Source organism: Sciurus vulgaris (assembly GCF_902686455.1).
Source record: "Sciurus vulgaris genome assembly, chromosome: 9".
Taxonomy (NCBI): Eukaryota; Metazoa; Chordata; class Mammalia; order Rodentia; family Sciuridae; genus Sciurus; species Sciurus vulgaris.
Genome location: NC_136469.1, coordinates 3700573 through 3722590, shown reverse-complemented (window position 1 = coordinate 3722590; position 22018 = coordinate 3700573). Strand labels below are relative to the sequence as shown.

The window sequence follows — 22018 nt, the reverse complement described above, 5'->3', positions numbered from 1 at the left end:
TGTGAGTGGCCACACGTGGAGCCCTGTCTCCAGGTCTGGCTGTCGGGTGCACCCCTCCTGAGGGAAGCCCTTCCTCCACCGGGTGGGCCTGGGTCAGCAGGTGCCTGTAGTGGTCTCCCACCTGAGCTGTCATCTCACCTGCACCCTCTGCGCTTGCCGCCACAGGAATGATGTGGTCAGAGTGTAAGGAGCTCTGGCTGGAAGGACCTAGGGAATACATCTTGCAGCTGTGGAATGTGCTCGACTTTGGGATGCTCTCCATCTTCATCGCTGCGTTCACGGCCAGATTCCTGGCTTTCCTTCAGGCAACAAAAGCACAACAGTACGTGGACAGCTACGTCCAAGAGAGTGACCTCAGTGAAGTGACACTGCCGCCAGAGATACAGTACTTCACCTACGGTGAGTGGTTAGCTGCAGGTCTCTTGTGCTGCAGGAGGAAATGCCAATCAGGAGTATGGTAGCCCCCTTATCTAAGGCAGGTACCTCCCAGGACCCCCAGTGGGTACCTGAAACTGCTGATAGTACCCAAATCTCTACATGTTGTTTCTTTCCATATATAAATACATACTTATGGTAAAATTTAATAAGTAAATTGGGCACAGTATGAGGTTAATGACATCAATAATAAAATACGACAGTTATAACAATATACTGTAATAAAGTTGCTAGCATGGCTTCTCTTGTGCTTTGGGGACATTATTAAATAAAAGGAGGGTTTCTTGAACATAAACACTGCAATACAATGACAGTTTCTCTGACAACCTAGTTGACTCCTAAGTCACCAATGGGCAGGTAGCTTATACAGCATGAATACACTGGCTGAAGGGGTGATTCATGACCTATGAGAGATAGAACTCGTTTACCCAAGATTGATCATGCTGTTCAGAATGCTGTGCATTTAAAATTCAAAAATGGTTTATTTGTGGAGCCTTCCACTTAAAATTTTCAGATCACAGTTGACCATGAGGAACTGGAAGTGCAGAAAGCCCAACCTCAGATAACGGACAACTACTGCATGTCAGTGTGAGAGGTGGACAGGGCATGAGCCTCAGAGCTCCGTGAAGCCAGTCCCCGAGGCCGAGGGTTCAAGGAGATGAGATGAGGCGAGTTCCTAAGCTGCTCTGAGAGCAGCGTGAACACGTCAACAGAGGCACCGAGGGGCGGCGAGGCCACCACAGAACTGCAGCTGCTGGGACAGCAGACACAGTGGGGAGGGTGCTGTGCCTGTCACCTGGCACAGAATGGGGCTCCTGCCTGACCTCTCTGTCACGAAGAGCAGGGAGACCCCTGTGGACGTCCAGGTGAAAGGAGGCTGATGCACTCTTGCCCAGCACAAACCTGTCCACGTGCTGAGGAGCTGCGGTGGCAGCGTCTTGTCACTGTATACATTGTCGTCTGGGCTCCCGCAGCGAGATGGCTCAGCCTGCAGTACCTGGTCTGGTGGTGAAGGATGACCACAGGTGCCGTCGGGGCTCGAGTCGGGCGGGTCCAGGTCGGAAGGCTGGCCTCCCTCACCCACATGCAAGGTCTTCAGTTTACAAAATTGAAGCCCAGTGACTCTTACTGTCAGTAAGCAAGGGTTTAATACACCAAGGCATTGGGTCTAATGGCACCATTTTGCCATTAGAGAATTAGTCTGTATTTGTGTGTCATCTATATCCTGAGTATTTCCGTAAGCTCTGTGTGTGATGTGTATTTAATGGCTGTTGTCTTGAGGGGACTTTGTGACTGCTGCGTCCCTACCCACTGGACGTGTGACTCTGATCATGGTTTTGACTTCCCAGTCTTGGTTTCTGCATCTCTAAGAGGTCAGCATTGGCTCCGCTTGCTCACCAGGTAGCCTGTGACACTGGCATGCCTGGAACACTCAGTAAATGTTGATGTTTCTTGTCCCAAATGTCCACAGAGTGTCCATGCTTTTGGAAATGACCCAGTTCACACAGAATTAACCACACAGTTTTTGCTGACCTGCCGGGGCGGGCCTACTGCAGGCTTAGTAACCTCGAAAGGGTCAGTAGGGCCCTTGTTCTGAATCTGCATCCCGATCTTTACCCTTCCTGGCATTTTACATTCTCCAGGAACAAGTCAGGTTGCTGTGCTCTCATGGGGCAGCACTGCTGTGACCCAGTGACACTCTCCCTCGACGCTCTCTGAGATTTCACTTGCATAAACTGCTAGACGAGCTAACCTCCCATAAAACGTGAGAAAGAAGTTTCACTCCAGCTATGCCCAGAGGACACCAGAATAGCTGGTTGATAAATCTGACCGTGAGGGGCAGGTCAGTGGGTTGCTGCACCATCCTGGACGCGTCAGTGTCTGTGACGCATTTTAATCTGACTTTTGTTCTTTTCTGATCCATGTGTTGTCAGTTCAGCATCTCTACACTGGTGTTTCCTCCACTGAAAGTGGTATAGAATTTTGTTTCTCATTTAATATTTAAAAAAAAAAAAAACAGTGGGCAGTTAATTAAATGTTCAGTGGTATCAGCTAAGAGAAGAGCCACCTACACAAGACAGATCCTGTTTACTGCATTCACTCTGCAAGGTAGCCATGCATAGCATGCTCCATTGTTAATCTCTTTCTCTTTTCCAGCTAGAGACAAATGGCTGCCCTCTGACCCGCAGATCATATCGGAAGGTCTTTATGCCATAGCAGTGGTGCTCAGCTTCTCACGCATCGCCTACATCCTCCCTGCAAACGAGAGCTTTGGCCCCTTGCAGATCTCTCTTGGAAGGACTGTGAAGGACATATTCAAGTTCATGGTCCTCTTCATCATGGTGTTTCTGGCCTTCATGATTGGCATGTTCATACTTTACTCTTACTACCTTGGGGCCAAAGTAAATGCTGCTTTTACCACGTAAGTAGAGCATCTTATTAAAAAGATTTGATGAAGAGGAATCCTAACAGGTCCAGACAAAGCAAAAGAAAATTTTCAATTACCGTAGTGAAGGTGTTTTTTAAGAGCAGGAAAATATTCATAAAAAACAGTCGGTTCTTGAACGTGATTATGTTGCTCCAAAGATTCATCTCTTTTACCTTGGTGAGCATTTGACCACAGAATCAATCAGGATTTGGAAAAAATCCTGGACAAAACCTGCTATTTTAAGAGAATGGGATAACAGATTTCTAATACTGGACGTGTCTTTCATTATGTATAGTGTTAAATTTAGAGCTGTCATTTTGTAGCTAGTACTACTCTGTTGAAACAGAGGCACTGGTTTATTTTAATGAATCACTGAGCCCTGCAGGGAGGAGAGTGAGTGGAAAGCAGAGCTGAGTGTCCTGAGCCCCCTGCAGAGGTGACACCACTTCCTGCCCAGGGTCACACTGGTTTCTGCACCGTGACTCGCCTCCTCCAGGAAGCCTTCCCGAGCTGGGTCTTCACTACCCTGCAGCCCCTCAGTGTGGAGGTACCCAGACTATGGTTGTCATGGCGATCATACCTCCCCTGTATCTTGGTCTTGCTATGGGGAAATCCTACCCTGACCACGCCCTTGGTTCCCCCCGTAAAGCTCCAGCTGGAGACCAGCTTCACTCTCGGCAAGATCCCTGTAGACTAAAATAGAATACCAACCTTGCAGACATCTGAATGGTTCTGAACTAGTTTCTAAATAGTTAATATGGAGCAGGTCATAAAGGTGAAAGAGACCTGAAACCACTTCATTGTAATGAAGGAAAACAATTCATTTGAACCTGCTGGGGCAAATGACAGGGGTCCTGCACAGGGCCACCCTGCCCTCCTCCCAGCTTGCTTTATACCTGGTGCTTTCTCCACTTGTGGGGGGCGGGGGCAGCAACACGGCAAAGTGGAAAGAACGAGCTGGAGAATCGGGCAGAGCTGGACTTTCTGCCGCCTCTGCTACTCTCTAGCCCAGGCCTTTGGGTACTCGCTGGTGGCTTCCCAGGGTCATTTTCCTTATTTTTAAAATAACACAATACGGTTTAAACAAGGCTGTCGTGAGGACCACGCGGCGCAGTGAGGGAAGACCTCGGCGGCGGGCGCTCGCGTGCCAGCGTCTTCGGGGAACCGCCCTGGCTCTGCAGCTCGCACCCCACCCAGACCCGAGAGGTTCAGGGAGCAGAAGCGCCAGGGCAAGGAGCAGAATGTCTTCGTGCGCTCAGGTCAGCGCAGAAACCCACAGGCGGTCGCTGTCTCGCCTCCATGAGCGTCTGCGCCCAGACATCACCCCGCAAACGTCCCCAGAGGAAGGGACACCTTGCTGGTCAACCCTCTGTCCCCAGGCCCCGCCCTCCGTTCCCTTTCTCCATCCGTATTTGTCAAATGAATGAATGCATGAACAATCAATAGACAAGTCAGCACCGGCCCTGCAATCTACAGAATTCATTGTTACTTAGGATCTGTTGTAAAAACACAAAGAAAAAAATTTAAATACGGTTCCCATAGAACCGTATAAGAGAACTTGCTTCTGACCTTCCTTGTAATGGAATTTTACTGGTAACTGTTTAAGGACTATTTTATTCGGTTCCCAGCTCAGGGATCACAAGTCAGCACATGACAGAAGCATCCACGTGTGTTGCCAAAGTCAGTTGAGGAACAAAAGCAGGTGATTGGTGTGGGGAGTGCGGGTGCTGATAGTCCTGATGGAGGAACCGGAAGTCCTGTAACCAAGGGAAACGCATCCCTCATTCCGCTGCCCTGCTTCATGTCCCGCTAAGGATCCTTTCCAGGGAGGTGATGCGTTTGGCCCTCGGGATCTGTGGGCCCCTTGTACGTCCGGCCAGCCGTGGGTCATGAGTGGTCTGGAAGCACTGTCCTTGCTGAACAGGTGCCGCCGTTTCTCCTTGCTGGTCCCTACGCAGCACATGGACATCTGTTTCAGCAACTGCCACACAGTCGCATCATGTGGAGCACCGAAAGCCACCTGGAGACGGTTTCAAGCACGTGGGAGATGTGCATAGGCTAGTTGTAAGTGCTAAGCCATTTCTTTAAGGGACTTGGCACCCACAGACATCCTATCCCCAGGGCATCCTAGAGCCCAGCCCCACAGATACCCCGTGGTGACTGACTGTTCATTCTAGTGACAAAAGATTCAGAAAGGCTTCTACAGTGACAGGCTGATCCCTCCCCACCCCTGGCCATCAGTCTGCCAGTTCTCCCCAGTTCCCAGGAGCACTGGAGTCTTTGGGATACTTTGAGATGTTTTTTCATGAAGTGGAATGTTGAGTATTTATGTCCCCTTTGTCATTCGACTGACAGGAGTTTTTGCAGTTGCTGAGTTTTGTTTCTTCATAACGCTTCTCTGACATCACTGCACGTGCCTGCCAGGAGACAAGCCTGTCTCATTCCCCACGGTTGCATGGCCTTCTGTTGTCTGGATGCACCAGAATTATTCAGCCTATGCCTTGCCTTTGTAGGCTGTTTTTATTCTAAAATTAAATTATTTCATAGCAAATGATGTGGCAAGGAACATGTTTAAACATTTTTTTAAATAAGTACATAATTTTAATTTCTGTTCTACTCCAGGAAAACTGACTTAAATATCTAAACCATCTACCACATCAAACTTCAAAATCTCATCCTCCTAGGAGAAAGGAGTGGACATTGTGATATGGTCTCAGCTTTCTCCTGCCGAGTGGAGAACTTTCCTTTGATGGTCCCTCAGAAAAGCTCAGCTGGCCATTTAATCACCAGTTCCTGAAAGCCTGAGAGGAGAATTTCTATTAACTATCATTAAATTGTTAAAAGTAGTTACTAGATGTTTATTCTGATTGCGTTTTACATCTGTATAGTGTTCAGCCCTAACTGGTTTTTACTTCTGAATTTGTAATACTTAGAACCTTTAATCAATTACTCTGTGTCTTGTTTTCTCAACAGTGTGGAAGAAAGTTTCAAGACTTTGTTTTGGTCAATATTTGGGTTGTCTGAAGTGACTTCCGTTGTACTCAAATACGACCACAAGTTCATAGAGAACATCGGATACGTCCTTTATGGGATATACAATGTAACTATGGTGGTCGTGCTACTCAACATGCTCATTGCTATGATCAATAGCTCATACCAAGAAATCGAGGTACGCCCACTCTGTCCCCAGCGTCTCCCCTTGCCATCCACTCTGATGGCATGTGACATCTGCTTCGGTGCCCTGTGGTCACAAAGAGGCTCATTCCCGAGCAGGAAGCTGGGCACAGCTGTGTTCCCCTGCACAGGCAGTCACCCCGGCTGGTTCTTCTGGGAGCACAGGTCCCTTGACTTCCCTCCCACTCCACCCTTGCGCTCCAGAACTCCTGAAATCATGGCCTGCATGTACTGGCTGTAGGGAAATTATTGGCTCCCAGGTCAGCCAGCCCACCATTCTTCCTGGTGGAAGAATTGCTAGATGCCTGGAAACATGGATAGCATTCTTTATCCAGTCAGAATTTCCAGGATTCCAGAAACTGTTTTTGGTCTTGGGCTGGGCTTGGATTGGTAGCATCTTCATCGCCGTATATATCTTCTTACATCCTCCAGTTTTGTGTTCGGTGTCTTTCCAGTGCCTAGCTGTTGGTGGCTCTGAAAGATCCCATGTGTGTTTTAGAGCCTCATGGTAGAGGGTCCCCAAGGCAGACGTTTGCTCCTCCAGAAGTGGAAACCCCAGTGCTCTGAACACCCGTGTGGGTGCATTCATGCCCATCTGGGCTGGGTGACCCGAGAGAGCCAGGGTCCTCCACCCTGGGCCCCTCTTCCTTTCTTCCACCAGAATGGCCATGCCCGTCACCACAGAGTGGCTACTGGGGAACTACTGTGACATTGGAGAACATGTGACAGAAACATGAACACCACAAAGCAGTTGATCTAAATCCACTTTTTGCTTTGCCCTTGGAGCATAATATACCATATGCATAACCCAGCTTGGGTGGTCTGGGGAGGGGAGAGCGTGGGTAAAGAACTAACACTGATCATGCAGAACTGGTGGGTGGTCTTTTCATCTTGTCTTTGGATGAGGAATAGGAAATTCTGGTTAAATTTTACTGACTGTAGACAAAGGCATCTAGAAAAGAAAAAATTTAAATGGGTTTCATAGAACTGATACTCAGTTTATCCCATAGGCATAAAGAGAGCATATGCAGATAATTATGTATAAGTTCCTTACCTATTTCAAAAGTTATTTATATTCGTTGCTAGAATTTACATTGTGAATGAAATATTTAGTTTTAAAAATTAATAGCTAATTTAAAATCAGTAATTTCTATTTTGCAACACAGGATGACAGTGACGTAGAGTGGAAATTTGCTCGTTCAAAACTTTGGTTGTCCTATTTTGATGATGGAAAAACATTGCCTCCACCCTTCAGTCTGGTTCCAAGTCCAAAATCGTTTGTTTATCTCATCATGCGGATCATTAACTTCTCCAAATGTAGAAGGAGAAGGCTACAGAAGGATCTGGAAATGGGAATGGGTAATTCAAAGTCCAGGGTAGGTATTGACAACTTACCATGACCTTAAAATCCATGTTTTGTCTCTTTCTCCTTGTCTTTTGATGTGTGTGCAGTGATTTTTATGTGTGAACTTAGAAGACATTGAAAGTAGCCGCGCACCCCACGGGCTGCCATAGACAAAGGCTTGATGTCTGCCTAATGTTTCAAGAGCCACTTGTCTATGCCCCAGGTGGTCAGAACTTCATGTGAACCACCTGATTAAAAGCAGACAGACAAGACTCCTTTAACTTGTCAAAAGTAAACAGAAGCCTCATTTTAGGGAGAGCTTTGTTTCTGTGCATTCCATGTTTCTCAGCTGTGATTCTGAAGTTAAATAATTTTAACCTCAGATTCTCCTCTTCCTGTTCATAGACTTGGCATGGCTACCCTGGGCTGAGTAATCTTTTGTCCATTATATTGTAAAATAGTCGGCCTGAGAGCTCCTCAAATAACCCTGAGCACCCCTCTTATAAACAGCAAGAATGGTCTTCCCCCAGGTGTCCCAGTTGAGTCAGACCTTAACAGCTGATGGCACCTTATTAGCATGAATTTGATTTTCAGAGATGAGATTGGTACAGGAGGCATAATGTTATGGGCAGACTTCAAATAAGAGTGAAGGAGGAAGACTGGAGAAAATGCACGGGCTTAATATACAATTTTTGTCTAAAATTGTGAAAATGGCCACAGGATTTTAGGTGAATTCCCTGACATACAGGCTTTCCTGAGCAAAGGTGGGTATTTTTTCTCAGTTGAAGCTGGGGAAAGAGGATTAAGGCAATTTAATTTCTTGCTTTTTAAGATAGAGGTGAGTTTGCAAGATTTGTTACAACCTGGAATCTCACTCTTTAAGAAAGCCAGATTTTAAACCCTTCTGACAGACCTGGATGTGGCAGGGCAATAATGGATCATTCCTCGCCAAGATTCGAGCAGAACCCTGGAGGCACGCAGCCAGAAGCAGTACCCCGCCAGGGAGACAGCCTTGCTATTGGCCTGGGCTTGGACTCCCGCTCTGGGGACTTAGAGCAAGTAGCAGGGACAAACCACTTCACCCTCTGAGCTATAATCCCTTCCCCTGAAGGAGGAAGCTCTGGGGGTTATTGTGAACACTGTATGAAATGTGGAAAGTTCCAGCCGCCACAAATACCAGGGTCCTTCCTTATCCACAGTTTGCACAGTGCTGTGCAGCACACTTGAGCCTTGTGCAGCTCTGTGAGGTAGGCGTCACCCTTATTCCATGGATAGATTAGACAACCAAACCATGCAGATTCCTCCCCTGGCAGGCCACCTGGGCCGGGTCAAGCTCTGTGGCACTGGGCTGCCTCTGTGCTCAGCAGCAAGCGCAGGCGTGCGCCTCCCTCTCCCTCCCCTGAGCTGTAGTTTCAGCTGTGGGGCAGCTGGTGTCTTACAGGGGCCTGGAGTTGTCATCCTGGGTAGCTCCTGCGGCTGCTGAAGCTGACTTTACTGGGAAAGGTTTTAGTATAAAAAGGAAGTTTCTCAGGTGTGGGAGTTTGCAGCTCTAGCACCCCCTAGGGCGTACTTTGGAGTTTTCTTCTTTCTTTCTGTAGGCCCTGAGCCCACTGGCCTCTTTCCTGCCCCTATCATAAAGTAGAAAGGGGAAATCAGGTAGAGGAGAGCACATCCAGAGACCTGGCCGCTGGACCCCTCTAAAGGAATGGCTTCTCATGGGAATGAGGGCAGCGCTCCACGTAGGGTGTCCACTGAGGGTGTCCCCTTGGGAGCCGGCTCCTGCCTGTATTGTGCCTCTGGCAGGAAAGGGCCCTTTATCTCAGGGAGGGTCTGAAGCAGAAAACAGGTTGAGCATTGATCTCTGGAGAGGCAAGAGCCTCAGCTTCCCGGGCTCCTCACATCTGGCTTCAATGGCCATTGTGGTTTTTTGTTTTAAGTTGCACATAGACCTGTTCAGAGCTCTTTAATCTTATGCACAGTTATAGACACTCTTGTAGGCTGCATTTAGTAACAATTTGGAGAAATCCTATTTTCCTGCTTTTCTTTTGGTAAGAGGGAGGCCCCTGGAGGAGCCTTTTCTGCTCACCCAGACAGCTAACCTGGGTTGGTAGGCAAACACTGACCTCCAGTGGCCAACAGGAAAATTAACTCCGCTGGGTGAGGTTTTCCCTGGAGCTGCACACCTGTGGGAGGGTCAGCACCTAATGCCAGTCAGAGCCATGCCCCCTCCCCGGCATCCGGCACCTCCCACAGTGTGGTGGTGGGGTCTCAGGAGCTGGGGTCAATCCGCCTTTTAGGATGGGGGTCCAGCTTTTGAGCCACATCTTCTAGGTGGCCACATGACCATGAGTAAGAGGTCACTCAGGAGTGGACATCCCTCTTGCTCTCATTCCTACCCAAAGTCTAGACTTTGAGAAGAAAAGGAGAAAAAGGGAAAGAAACTCGAAATTCTTTAGCCCAATTCTCTCCCAAGCGTGACCCTGGCTCCTGTAAGGCCAAGAAGCTTGAGATGTGTTCTGTGTGCTCAGGTGCTGAGGCTCTGAAATTCCACGTGCTATCCAGGCCTGCAGTGCACTCTGTTCCCATCTGGGAGCCACCGAACTGCTTCCCTGGACCTGGGCTTCTAGGTGCCTTGCGTCCTTGATCAAGACCAGGTCCCGGGAAAAACTGTTTAGTAGGAGCCAACTTTTAAAAACGTGTTCTCGGTCGGCAGCCCTGTTACGGCCCACCTTGCCAAGGCTCTGACCATGTGAGCCCGTGTCCCACTTAGATTTTGCCTTGGGAATTGTATGAAATCACGTGTAAACCTCAACCTCCACAAGGCGATCCTCAGAAATGTCACCAAGGAGAATGCAGTAGACTGTGCTTCTGATTCCCAAATAAATGTATTCTAATTTACTAGGTTAATTGTATTTTTTCCTAGTTAAACCTCTTCACTCAGTCTAACTCAAGAGTTTTTGAATCACACAGTTTTAACAGCATTCTCAACCAGCCAACACGGTATCAGGTAAGAATTCCTGAGACATCTCTATCTGTGTGTGTGTCGTATGTGTGTGTCTGTGTGTGTCCGTGTGTGCAGAGTGAGTGGAACTGAGAAAATGAGAACAGAACAGGCTTGTTGGAGGGGACTTTAGAAATCAGTCCAAGTACTCCTCCCCTCCCCCTCCCCTCCCTCTCCCTCTCCTTCTCCTTCTCTTTCCCCCCTCTCTTTCTCCTCTTCCTCCTCTTCCTCCTCCTCCCTCTTTTGGGTGAGAAAGAAGAGTTATTTTTCCAATATCGAAAAAAAAGTGTTACTCTAATTTCCAAAGAATGTTTGCATAAACCTTGAGCTGGACAAAGAAGTGGGAGTCAGAGTATATTAGATAAATCAAGCTCTCACAGTGTGAAAGCCAGACACTTTCCACCAGTTTCCCTAGGGCAATCCATCTTCCAAGTGACTGTTAGGTTGTACTATTTCAACGCCACTGTTTTAAAATACCTTTTGTGCATGACTGTAATCCTAGCAGCTCAGGAGGCTGAGGCAGGAGGAATGTGAATTCAAGGCCAGTCTCAGCCACTTAGCAAGGCCCTAAGCAACTTAGTGAGATCCTGTCTCAAAATAAAAATTAAAAGGGCTGGAGATGTGGTTCAGTGGTTGAGCACCCCTGAGTTCAATCCCCAGTATCTAAATAAATACATACAGTACAATACCCTTTGCATTTGCTGCTGGCTGTGACACTTGGATTCCATCCCTCAGCTTGCCCATTTTGAGTCTCTGCATTCTGGTGTGTGCAAGGTGTCATGAGGACCAAAAGGGTGACAGTGTCTAGTGATGCTCAAGGAGCGGGCACACCCTCACGCTGCTCTCGTGGAAGCTGGGATTGGCTCACTGATTGCCAAAGCCATACTCTTAGTGGTTACATCATGTTCCTTTATGTGGTGTGCTTGGTTTATTTTATCCGTCTCCTACTGACAGAAAGAGTATATAACAATGATAAATAATACTGCCATAAATAACCTTGCACACTTGACATTTCAAATGTGCAAATGTGTAGCATTTTCTGCTTAAGCATCTGTGTGTTCAATTTTTTAGTCATTATCAAGCTGTTTTGATGGAGCTTGTAACGTTCACACCTGCAGGACACCTATTAAGTCTCCGCTTCCTTCTTCATTCACACATGTGTTGCCAGAGGCTTGGGTCTCAGCCAAACAGACACGAGAATGGGCTTTCTGCGCGTCTTCACCGTGAATGAGATCGACCTTAATTTTATGTTTAGGGGTCTGTATTCTTAGGACCCCGTGTCTATCTGCTTTTCTTGATGGCTTTTGGTATAAACTAAAAGGAATTCTTAATATTTTAAAACATGAGCTGTTGAGCTTCAGGTTGGCAAGGTTCTCGCCAGTTGCTGTGGGTCTGGGTGTGTCGTTGCCTCCTGCCTCCCCACGTCTTCGGACACCTCGCAGGCCCATTAGGGCTGGAGGGGTGTGTTCTCTGACAGGACCTCCCATCTGAGATTATTTAATAAGCCTTTTACCCATATTTCTTAAATTCTTTTATCTTTTACATGAAAATATAACCCATGTAGAATATATTTTAGCATAATATGTGGGATAGGGAAATTAATTTTTTCTTCCAGATGATTACATAACTCCATGTGTTTGAATAATCTTTTCTATTGATTTGAAATCCTGTCTTTATTATTTACTAAATTCCAGTATCTATTTGTATTTATTTCTAGTTTTACCATTCTGTTCTGTTGGACTTTCTATTCATGTTATAAGAACATATTATTTTAATTATTGTAGTTTAAAACAAAATCAAACAAATGAACCCCCAGGCACAGGCATTCTTAACCCCGAACTCTTATTTTACAGACTTCCTTACTTTCTTTGCTATTCTTTCTCTCTCTCTCTCTCTCTCTCCCCCTCTCTGCCCCCCCTTTCTTTCTCCCCTGTCCTGTTTGAATTTTACAGTTGACTTGTCTAGTTCACAAAACAGCCTGTTGGTATTTTACTGGGATTATGTTTACTTAAGGAGAATTAACATCTTTGTGGGGGGAGGTCCTGGAGTGCTCCACCACTGAGCCCCTTGATCCCTAGAGTGCTCCACCACTGAGCCCCTGCCCCAGTCATTTGTTTTATTTGGAGACAGGATCTTGCAGGCTGCTGGTACTGGCCTTGAACTTCCAATCCTACTGCCTCAGCCTCCTGAATGGCTAGGATCACAGATGTGTGCACAGCAAGTGATATGATGTAAGATCTGACATCTCATGATGTTCTGATTTCCTTTTAAAAACATCGTGCCTTTCTACTGCTTCAGATCTTTGGTATCTTTGATGTCCTGTGACTAGTCTTCATTTTGTTCATATTAATCAGGATTAATTTGGTACAATTCACATAGAACCCCAAATACCAACCAACCACTAAAGGACTAAAAGAAAAATGGATATTTACTTTTCTTTCCTGTTCAAGAATTCAAGAGGAGAGCTGGGGAGATAGCTCAGTGGTAAAGCACTTGCCTAGCATGCATGAGGCCCTGGGTCCAGTCGCCATCACCACATTAAAAAAATAATGCCAACAACAACAAAAAGAATTCAGGAAGTGGTCATTCTTTCCCTTTCCCTTCCTAGGTTCAGTACCAGAGGTCTGCAAATTGAACTGTGAAAAGACAGGCTAACAATAGGGAAAAATAAAATAAAATCACCCAGCTAGAATTTAGAGCTTACATGTATCTTGCCAAAAGGCAATAAATTTGTTGAGAAGTGACAAGATGAAGAAAATAGAGTTTTGGCTCCTAGGGGTAGCAATGGTGGAAAGATAAATATTTGGGGAATCGAATGGAGGGCTATCTTCATAAGGCTGGCTTGTGCAGACCCGTCCTGGTGGTGACCTTCTGTCCCCAGTGGGGATGGCAGGGCCTGGCCTGGGAGAGGGGAGGGGGATGTTTCTCAGAAGGAGATTTAAGTCCCGCTTTCGGGCAGGTGGGGAGAGGGGAGAGGAAGTACCTGCGGGAGTGCTTAGCAACTGCAGGTTGAATTTGAATCCCTGAACAACAAGCAAGAGAAAAGAAAGGCTCTGGCTCCTGGGGGAGAAGGCATCCCACCACCCAGACCTCACGCCTCCCCCCAGTCCCCGGGGAGGGTTGAAAAAGGAGCCTAGTTTTGTTTGCAAGAAGGACCAGCTGGGTCTGCACTAGCCCCACTCAGTTCCAGCTCTTGGAACCTTTTCCGAGGCCTTTCGTGGACAGAGAAAATCCGCAGTCTACACCATGAAGTCGCAGTGTCCTGAAATGGTGATTCACGAGCTGCTGTCCAAAAGCTCCTGGAGATCTCTGGAGTGTGGAAGATGATCTACAGCCTTGACCGAAAGAGGAAAACCCAAAAAATCTGTTATTGTTCAATCTGATTTTGGGCATTGAAGGTAGATTTCTAAATGCACTTTCACTTGTTGCCTGTGAGTTTCCCGGTGGCTGCCTATAGCACTATGATCTTAAGACAGATCAAGCAGGATGTGCTGCTGCACAGAAGCATAGGTGGCCATGAGGGACCCGGAGTCAGCAACTGAGAAATCTGCCTGGATCCGTTCTGCAAGGTATATCGTGACATTCCCATCGCGCCATCAAGATAGCGGCTCCACAGCCAAGTCCCAACTCAAGTCCCCGCCACTCACCTTCTTGACTGTGTTGAAGACCAGAGCCAGGCAGCAGCTCAAGAGGCGGAGAGGGGTCTCCTTCAGGAGCTGTTGCAACAGGGGAGAGACCCGGAGGAGGGACTCTGCTTCTGCCCCAGGGCGCTGCCTGGGCCCACCAGGCAGGCCACCTTCCAGAGGATTCTCATGAACTCCCTGCAACACGAACCAAGGAGACTTCTTGCCTTAGAGGGGCTGGGGCTTGGTGCAGGGGTGTGTTGAAGCTGGAAACATTACGGTGGAGTTTCTGTGGGATGTGGGACCGGCTAAAACCACACCAGACGTTGAAGGGGAACCCGTAAGCCGGGAGCCCAGGCTGAAGGTGGCAGGTGATGCACGTGCCTTCCTTTCTTCCCCTCAGAGAGGGAAGTTGATGAGCAGCTCTGTTCAGGCTGTTTCTGGGGAACTTGAACCCCACATGAATTTCTTAAGCTTTCTGCTTTCCTACCACCTTTCCTTCTGGCACGCATGGAAGATCACATAGACTTCCCACGCATAGTTTCAGAAAACTTAGGGAAAGTTTTTGCAACAGCGTTGCGTTGCATTGGGGAACTTGAGCGGCAGCGTCCTGGCTTCAGGCTGTAGTAAAGCCCACGAGCTCTAGCCAACCTTCTCCAAGCAGGACCAGGCTTTTACCTGCGTTGGGCTGTCTAATCTGCACAACTCTTCCTGTGCTGAGTTGTATTGCCCCCGTTACTGAGATGAGAAAAGGAAGCTTAGGCATTCAGTGCCTTAAGCTCTGGGTTTGTAAATAAAGGCCTGTATTCAAATTCAGATTCCTTGCTCCACACATTCTGCCTCCCCTTCATTTTCAAGAGGTTTTCTTTTTTGCAGTCCTTGGTGGTCACGTAGACCACCTAAAACCATGCTCTCCCAGCTCCGCCTAGCCTTGCGTGTCTCCGTGACAACTGTTCACCAGGTCTGAAGGGCTCCTGCTGCTGGAGAGGCAGCAACTCGAAGGCCCATGATGGAGAGGCTGCATTAGAAGACCACTGGTTGTAATAGCCAAAGAGCTTTTATCTTATTACATTTAAAATAACTAATTATGGGCTTTGCAAACACAGAAAAGTGCCATAAGTATTCTCTTTGCGTCTGTGCCGCTGCCACCTTGATATGACAAGTGCTAGTACTTCGCCATATTCTAAGTCAGCAGTGGAGACAGGGCCTGTGGTCCCAGTCACCCTGGAGGCTGAGGTGAGAGGCCCACTTGAGTACTTGGTGGAGGCCAGCCTGTGGCAGGAACAAAATGAGAGCACTCTGCCAGGGTCTTTTGGATAGTTTTGTAGGAAATTTTTGACATGACTGAAATACCCCTACTCTATGACATTAGCTTTCTGGTCTCCCCAGAGGTCTTTCTTACCTGAAAGTCCATGTGTGCTCTTCCCATGCACACTTATAGATATTTATTAGTACACAAATACATTCATAACATTATGTACTAGCTTTTTGAGTCTTTTTTAATTTGTGTAAACATTATATTGCTTTTTCTTCATTTATCTTCATACTGTTATCTATATTGTTACACGTATATCACATTTATTCTAATTGCTCTGTAACGTTCCACTGTATGGAAGAAACCATTTTTTGCCTTTTCCTTCCTCTATTGAAGGAGATGTAGCTTATCTTTCCATTTTTGACTATTGTAAGCTGTGCTGCAGTGAACATCCTGGAAAATGGATCCTTTTTTCACATTTTGTAAGTTTTTCTGGAGGCTGCAGGGGGAGGCCAGGCTGCAGGAGGCTGGGCTCCTTATGCAACGCCCCCACCCCGCTTTCCAGGGTCCGTGGCCCTGAGCAGGAGGCAGAGGTGGACAAGCAGCACTTCGCTTGACCTAACTACAGGTTGCAGTCTCTCCCCAGCTGTCACCTCTGCTCTGTCAGTGGCCAGGTTGTGGTGTCCTCTGTCCCTTGTCCTCTGGGTAGCCCACACCAGAGTGCTGCCTCTTCAGACGGGCAGGGCCTGGTGTGGCAGCCAGAAGGCTATGGGCTACTTCCCTGTGCACAGCTCCTGCACGAGCTCACGTCCCCGCTCTATCCGGTAAGTAGGCGATACCACTGCCTTCTCTTTGCCTCCCACCCGGCCCCATGGAACCTCATCTGGGTGACGAGATCTGGGAGTGCAGGCTGAGCCTGGCTGCTCCTCCTCTGCCTTAATTATCAGGAACAGGCAGGAAGTCAACTGGGACCAGGACGCCAGACTCCTTTTGTTTGCCAGTGGCTGCCTGGGAGTCCTGCTCCGGTTGCTCTGGTGGGGAAGGAGACTCCCCTGCCTTTCACACAGGGATGGAGTGAATGTGAACAGGCTCCCTCTTGCGGGCCCAGGACCCCACCCAGGTCCTTCCCTGATGGTGGGTGGGCAGGAGGAAACGGGTGGCAGCTTCGGGCCTTGTGACTCTGGGTGGGCCCTGAGGGGAGGCGGCTGCCCCAACTGCCCAAGGCAACTGGCGCCTGGGGTTAAGCTTATCATCAACTCCAGGACAACAGAAAAAGTCCCTGTGGACATTGGTTACATTGCGTCCAGTGTCCTTTATTATGTGAAATTCAAAAATCCTCTGAACAGAGTCGGATTCTCCAGTCTTCTCCTTAGGACTTGCCCTTTTATCTTTTCAAAAGTGTTTCTCATCTTCTTTTTAAAAATCTTCATTTAATGGAATTAGATACTCAGTCCTTCTTTTATTTTCAAGTGTGTGTGTGAGGGGACATGCCCCTCAGTGTCCCCGCCAGCAGCGCCACCGTCTGGCTCTGCTTGTCTGTCGGTCTTTTCCACTGATCACATCTTGGCTGTCCAGGCTGCTCTGGACTGGTGTGCACTGCATCGCTTCCCTCTGCAAGAATCCCCCTCACTGTTCTCTGACTTGGTTAGATCCCCATACCCTCACCTCTTGGGAGTTGTTCTGGGTAGATGAGAAGTCTCCCCAGAGTGGGGACTGCGTCCGCTGCGGCAGCCCTGGCTCTGCCACAGAGCCTGGTACTCTGCCACAGAACTGGCTCTCAGTAAACACTCGCTGAACCGCAGGAAGCGTGTAAGTTCCCCAGCACCTCGAGACCACCTGGCTCTGCATCCCACACACTCAGCGGGTTTTCTGTTTTGCTGTGACTGGTGAAGGGGGCGTTTCCAACTGCGTGGGCTCTGCATGTTGCTCTTCCCCCAAGCAGGTGTCTGGAGGAACCAGAGTGCCCGGTGGGTTGCGTGGTATTTGTCACATGTGCAGCAATGCTGCGCTGCAGAGCACCACTGTATGCACACTTGGAAAGCTGCCTGGGATGTTGGCTGTCCACCCAGGGCTCTGGCACTTCTCTGCCCCGCCCCAAAATCCACCCAGGGGCGACCACTATCCCAAAGTTTGGGTTTCTGATCCTCTTGCTTCGGTTTTCTTTTCAAAACGTAGGTTTATGAAATGAGTAGGCAGCCCTGAAACACACAGATGCATTTGCTACTGAGCGTCCTGAGGACGTCCTCACGCTGCCCAGGTGGCAGCAAGTCTCCCTTCACTTGGGCTTCTGAGGTTCTTTGTCCCACTGTCGTGTGTGGCCAGTTCTCGCTCGCTTCTCCGCAGGGCAGCGGAACCCCTACCTGACCACCTGTCTGTCTCCGTTGCTCTTTGCTGTTTGGGCCGGGTTGCTGTGGTTGTTGTCCTGTCTCTGGGTCCACCTGTGCCGTTCCCTAGGCCCTACACCGGGCCTGCGCTCTCCACGGCAAGGGTGTGCCCACGTGCGGCTTCAGGAGATGACACCAGACTGCGTTCAGAGTGGTTTGTCTGTTTATGCGCAAGCCAGGAAAGTGAGGGTTCTCGTTGATCCCTGTCTTTTCCAACCCGGCTTGGCATTATCCAATTTAATTAATAAACTGTATCTCCCAAGAACAGAGTGCGCCCTGCTCCCTGGGCTTGTTGGTGATCTGTCTCCATTTCTGTGAAATGCCTGTTTGCCTTTGGCTCATTTAAGTTTTTCCTATGGAGTTAAAGCTTGTATAAAAATTTTTACATTTTGGATACTGTAAGGAATCCCACGGAAAGCACGCCGGACACAGAAAATCACATAAGGGAGTTTATTAAGCAAACAGAGTGTCTCCCTGCAGGGTAAGAGAGAAAATGAGAGAAAAAGAAAGAGAATGAGAAAGGATGCACGCTAGAGAGAGTGGAAAGCCAGGAGGACAGAGAAAGTGAGGAGGACAGACAGAAGAATGAGAAAAGATGGTGGGGTAGCTACAGTAAAGCAATTGAATTCCTCCGGGCTAACAGGGGACCAATATCCGAGAAGGACACTTGCCAGCTGACTGATGAACCAATAGCTAGCCAGGATGTTCACAGATTGACAAGTGGTTGGGAGGCGGGGAAAATGGCTGCACCAGAAAGGGCGGGGGAGCAGCTTTCTACATTACAGATACAAACTATTTGTCAGTCGTAAGTCCTGCCAGGACTTTCTGCCGGTCTGCGGCTTGCCCCACCCTTTCCTCAGCATCTTTATAATCAGAGGTTTGGGTTCTAATGACACTTAACAATCTTCTCCATTACAGTGGGGAATTTTTATCTGATTTTGAAAGTCCAGTTCTACTTTGAAATAAATATTTGTCCTATACTTTTTTAAAGGATTTGAAAGCTTTGTCTTTCACACTTAAGATGCACTGGCATTGATTTTTGTGTTCATGGTATGAACTAAGGCTCCAGTTTTTTTTCCATATGGACATATAATTACCCTATAAGAGCACTTATTTAGAGTGGAAAATAACAATAATATATAACGTTATGAGGGGAAAGCATGTGATATAACATGATAAATTTTCATACATGTAATAATTATGTATATACAAAATTTGAATAAAAGCTGTTAGAAGGACATACGCCAAAATCACAACAACAAATATCTTTGGATTGTGGTGTTATCAATGGTTTTGTTTCTTTTGTTGTTCTCTGTATTTTCCAAATTCTCTGTATTGAGCCTACAGTCATATATTTTTTTAAATAGTGAGACAAAGGTAGTGTCTGTAGGTGATAATGTAGTGTCAATGCACCTGACAGAGAAAGCATTTCCTTTGTTGGAAGAGGAACCATAATTTGAAATCTTCCAACTTAGCTTTTTATAAAGCTGCTTTCATTTCCGAGGCATAAGAGAAGTTCGCAGATGGTGCAGCGAAGTCTCAGGATGCATGCAAGGGGGACACTCTGAGCCTGGTGGCTGTGTGCCTAGTTCTGAGAACGTCTTCCAGGCGTGGGAGGCCCCGCGGGCGCAGGGTGCTGGGAAGTGTGGCCCCTGACCACGTCTTCTTGCCCAACAGCAGATAATGAAGAGACTGATCAAGCGGTATGTCCTGAAAGCCCAAGTGGACAAGGAAAACGACGAGGTGAACGAAGGTAAGCCTCCCCCATGACTGAGCCCTGGGCAGGGAAGCCGCCCAGACAGGCTGCAAATCCCACCGGGGTGCAGTCTGGCTCCTCACTCCTCCTCCAAAACCCCACCATTCAAGTAGCCAGTGTTTCAAAGGTGGCTCGGAGGCAGTTTCCCCTCTTCAGACTGCCCAGCCTGATTCTTGGCACTGGAGGTGGCCGTCCGCGAAGGAGCCTGTGGGTCTCCTGACCCGGGTGCTCTGTGGCACCTGCTTCATATCCAACAAGTTCGCAGGAGACACGACATTTTCCAGTGATGCAGGCAGAGGAGCAGGCGGCTCAGACAGACCCCCACCCTCTCCCAGAGACCTCCAGACAACCCCGGCTCCATTGCCTCGTCTGAAGTTTCTGTCATGAATGTCCCTTCCCCGCTGGCTTCCTGCCTATGTGTGTCTCCTCCTCAGTAGGGCATGTGTCTGGAATACAGACATTTTTCCTTAAGGGCTGGAGAAGGGACTCAAAGCACAGGCCTAGAGTTGGGAAAACAAGCCTGGAGAAATAAGTTGTCCTAAAAACGGAAAGGGCACCTTCCACGCCAGCGACATGCCTTTAGACCTGTTGACACCGCTAGGAGGGGAGAGGGCTGAGCGTGGTGGGATCCCTGGCGGGCTGTGGAGGCATTACCCGGCTCCTCTGAGAACCCCTTGCAAATCTGAGCCAAACCAGTGGCGCGTGTATGTAGACAAGAAATCTATGAATGTGTGAGTGAGAACCAGCAACCCAGTGGTTTACCGAGACGCGGTCTCAGGGACACGGGTTTGGGATGGGCGGATGGTCTGGAAAGCGGGAATCTGCCCAGGGAAGACAAATGAACTACAGTGGGAGGAGCTGTACGGGCTTCAAAACAAGCAGCGCTTTGCAAGCCCTGGCCCACAGAAGGGAAATTAATGAGGATCGAGTTTTGGACAGAATTCTTATAAGAAAGTTGATCGTGTTGCTCATGTAGTATATTACATGAGGTACTTTTCCCATCTAATAAATGAGGAAACAAATGTGCTGACAGGTTGAATAGTTTGTTTCCTATACTGGCAGATTAAATGCAGCACTGGTGTGTGGTCTCTGCATTCAAGGAAGGGCCGAGTAGGAGCGAGAAGGAAGGGCAGCTCACAGTGGTACCTGGTGACGTGAGAAAATTAACTGGGCTGCAGATGTAGTTCAGGGGTAGAGCACATGCTCAGCACATGCCAGGCCCTGGGTCTGGCTCCCAGTACTGCAAAAAATTACTTTTTAGTGGAGGTCAGTTTTGCTAGAAATGGGAGAGATCACCAAGGTCTGGGGGACAGAGGGAGGAGGGCAAATGATGGGAGAGGCTCAGACCAGTTAACAGAGAAAACCCTGCATTAAAAGCTGGGGTGGGGCTCAGTGGAAGGCACTTGCTCAGCATGCAGAGGCCCTGAGTTGGATCCCGCACTACAAAGGAAAAAAAAAAAAGTTGGTTTAGCCAAAGGACAATACTTTGAGTTTTAATGCTAAAAACGTAGCTGGACTATATTTATAGCTTTGTGCAAAGGTCAGTGTATTTTTAAAGACAGCTATTTCTTAAACAAATAGCTACCTTGGGAGACTTTAGAAAGCAAATACATTCAAATCACATGAATTTTATTTTGTTCTTTTCTAAATTCAAAGAGCAAATCACCAATTATATATTTTTAATACAAATACAGGTGAATTGAAAGAAATCAAGCAAGACATCTCCAGCCTTCGGTATGAACTGCTGGAGGACAAGAGCCAAGCAACCGAAGAACTGGCCATCCTGATCCACAAACTCAGCGAGAAGCTGAGTCCCAGCGTGCTGAGATGTGAATGAGGCACGGCTGGCGCCTCAGCATAGACTGCAGCACACATGTGGGCAATAACGTTTCTAAGTGCAAAATACTTGAAAAACTGGTGTGAGTTCTTAGCATTAACTACCTTTATCATGTGACTCTTCAAAGGTTTAGGGCTTGATGATTTTGCTGTTTTATCACAAGAAAATGCATTTCATTGTCTGCCTCAACATTACAAACAATGACATACCATTGTATTTAAAGGCCCAATATCACAGCGTTACTGACAGTTTTGCCCATTTTAGAGTATACGCTGTTTTTGCACTACCTGTTTGCCTCCAAGAGAGCGTAAACTCCTTGGGGACAGGGACTGTGTCTTATTCATCTTTGTGTCTCCAGCACCTAGTACAGTGCCTGGTACATAGTAGGTGCTCAATAAATGTTGAAGCCAAGTGAACTGAACTGCCAATAAAATACAAATAAAAGCTCATCACTATGTAGCATACCTTCCCATGTCCACCTGCTGAAGAGTTTGAGTTTTTTTAAAAATAGAACTGAAGAAATTTTACAACCAGCTATGACCTAGTAAGATTTTCTTAGAATTTTAGGCATTGCTGATAATCCTAGGACCAGTGAGCCCTAAGTGAGAATTTAACAATGAGATGGGTTAATAGAAGATACAATTACATTACATATTTAAGTTTCATAGGATTGTCCCGAACAACACATTAAAGATTTTCTAAAATAGATGCCTGTTTGCTTTCTGTTTTAGACTCTTGTTCATAGTTTGTGAGTAATGTGAATTTGGTCGATGGGTAATA

General features: G+C 47.6%; 1 protein-coding gene across 6 annotated transcripts in view; it reads left to right on the top strand.

Annotated features, from left to right (window-relative positions):
* The window catches only part of TRPC3 (transient receptor potential cation channel subfamily C member 3), a 59248-nt gene extending 37503 nt beyond the window's left edge, over positions 1-21745 (top strand). For 4 of the 6 annotated variants that reach the window (XM_079154013.1, XM_079154010.1, XM_079154014.1 and 1 more), the window contains 7 exons: positions 166-399; positions 2593-2857; positions 5837-6032; positions 7204-7413; positions 10306-10389; positions 19323-19398; positions 21096-21745. In XM_079154013.1, coding sequence (XP_079010139.1) covers positions 166-399; positions 2593-2857; positions 5837-6032; positions 7204-7413; positions 10306-10389; positions 19323-19398; positions 21096-21238 — 1208 coding nt within the window. In that variant the 3' untranslated portion in view covers positions 21239-21745. The remainder of the gene's footprint in view (positions 1-165; positions 400-2592; positions 2858-5836; positions 6033-7203; positions 7414-10305; positions 10390-19322; positions 19399-21095) is intronic. The other 2 variants (XM_079154011.1, XM_079154012.1) reach the window with 2 other exon arrangements.
* Positions 21746-22018: the final 273 nt, after the last annotated feature.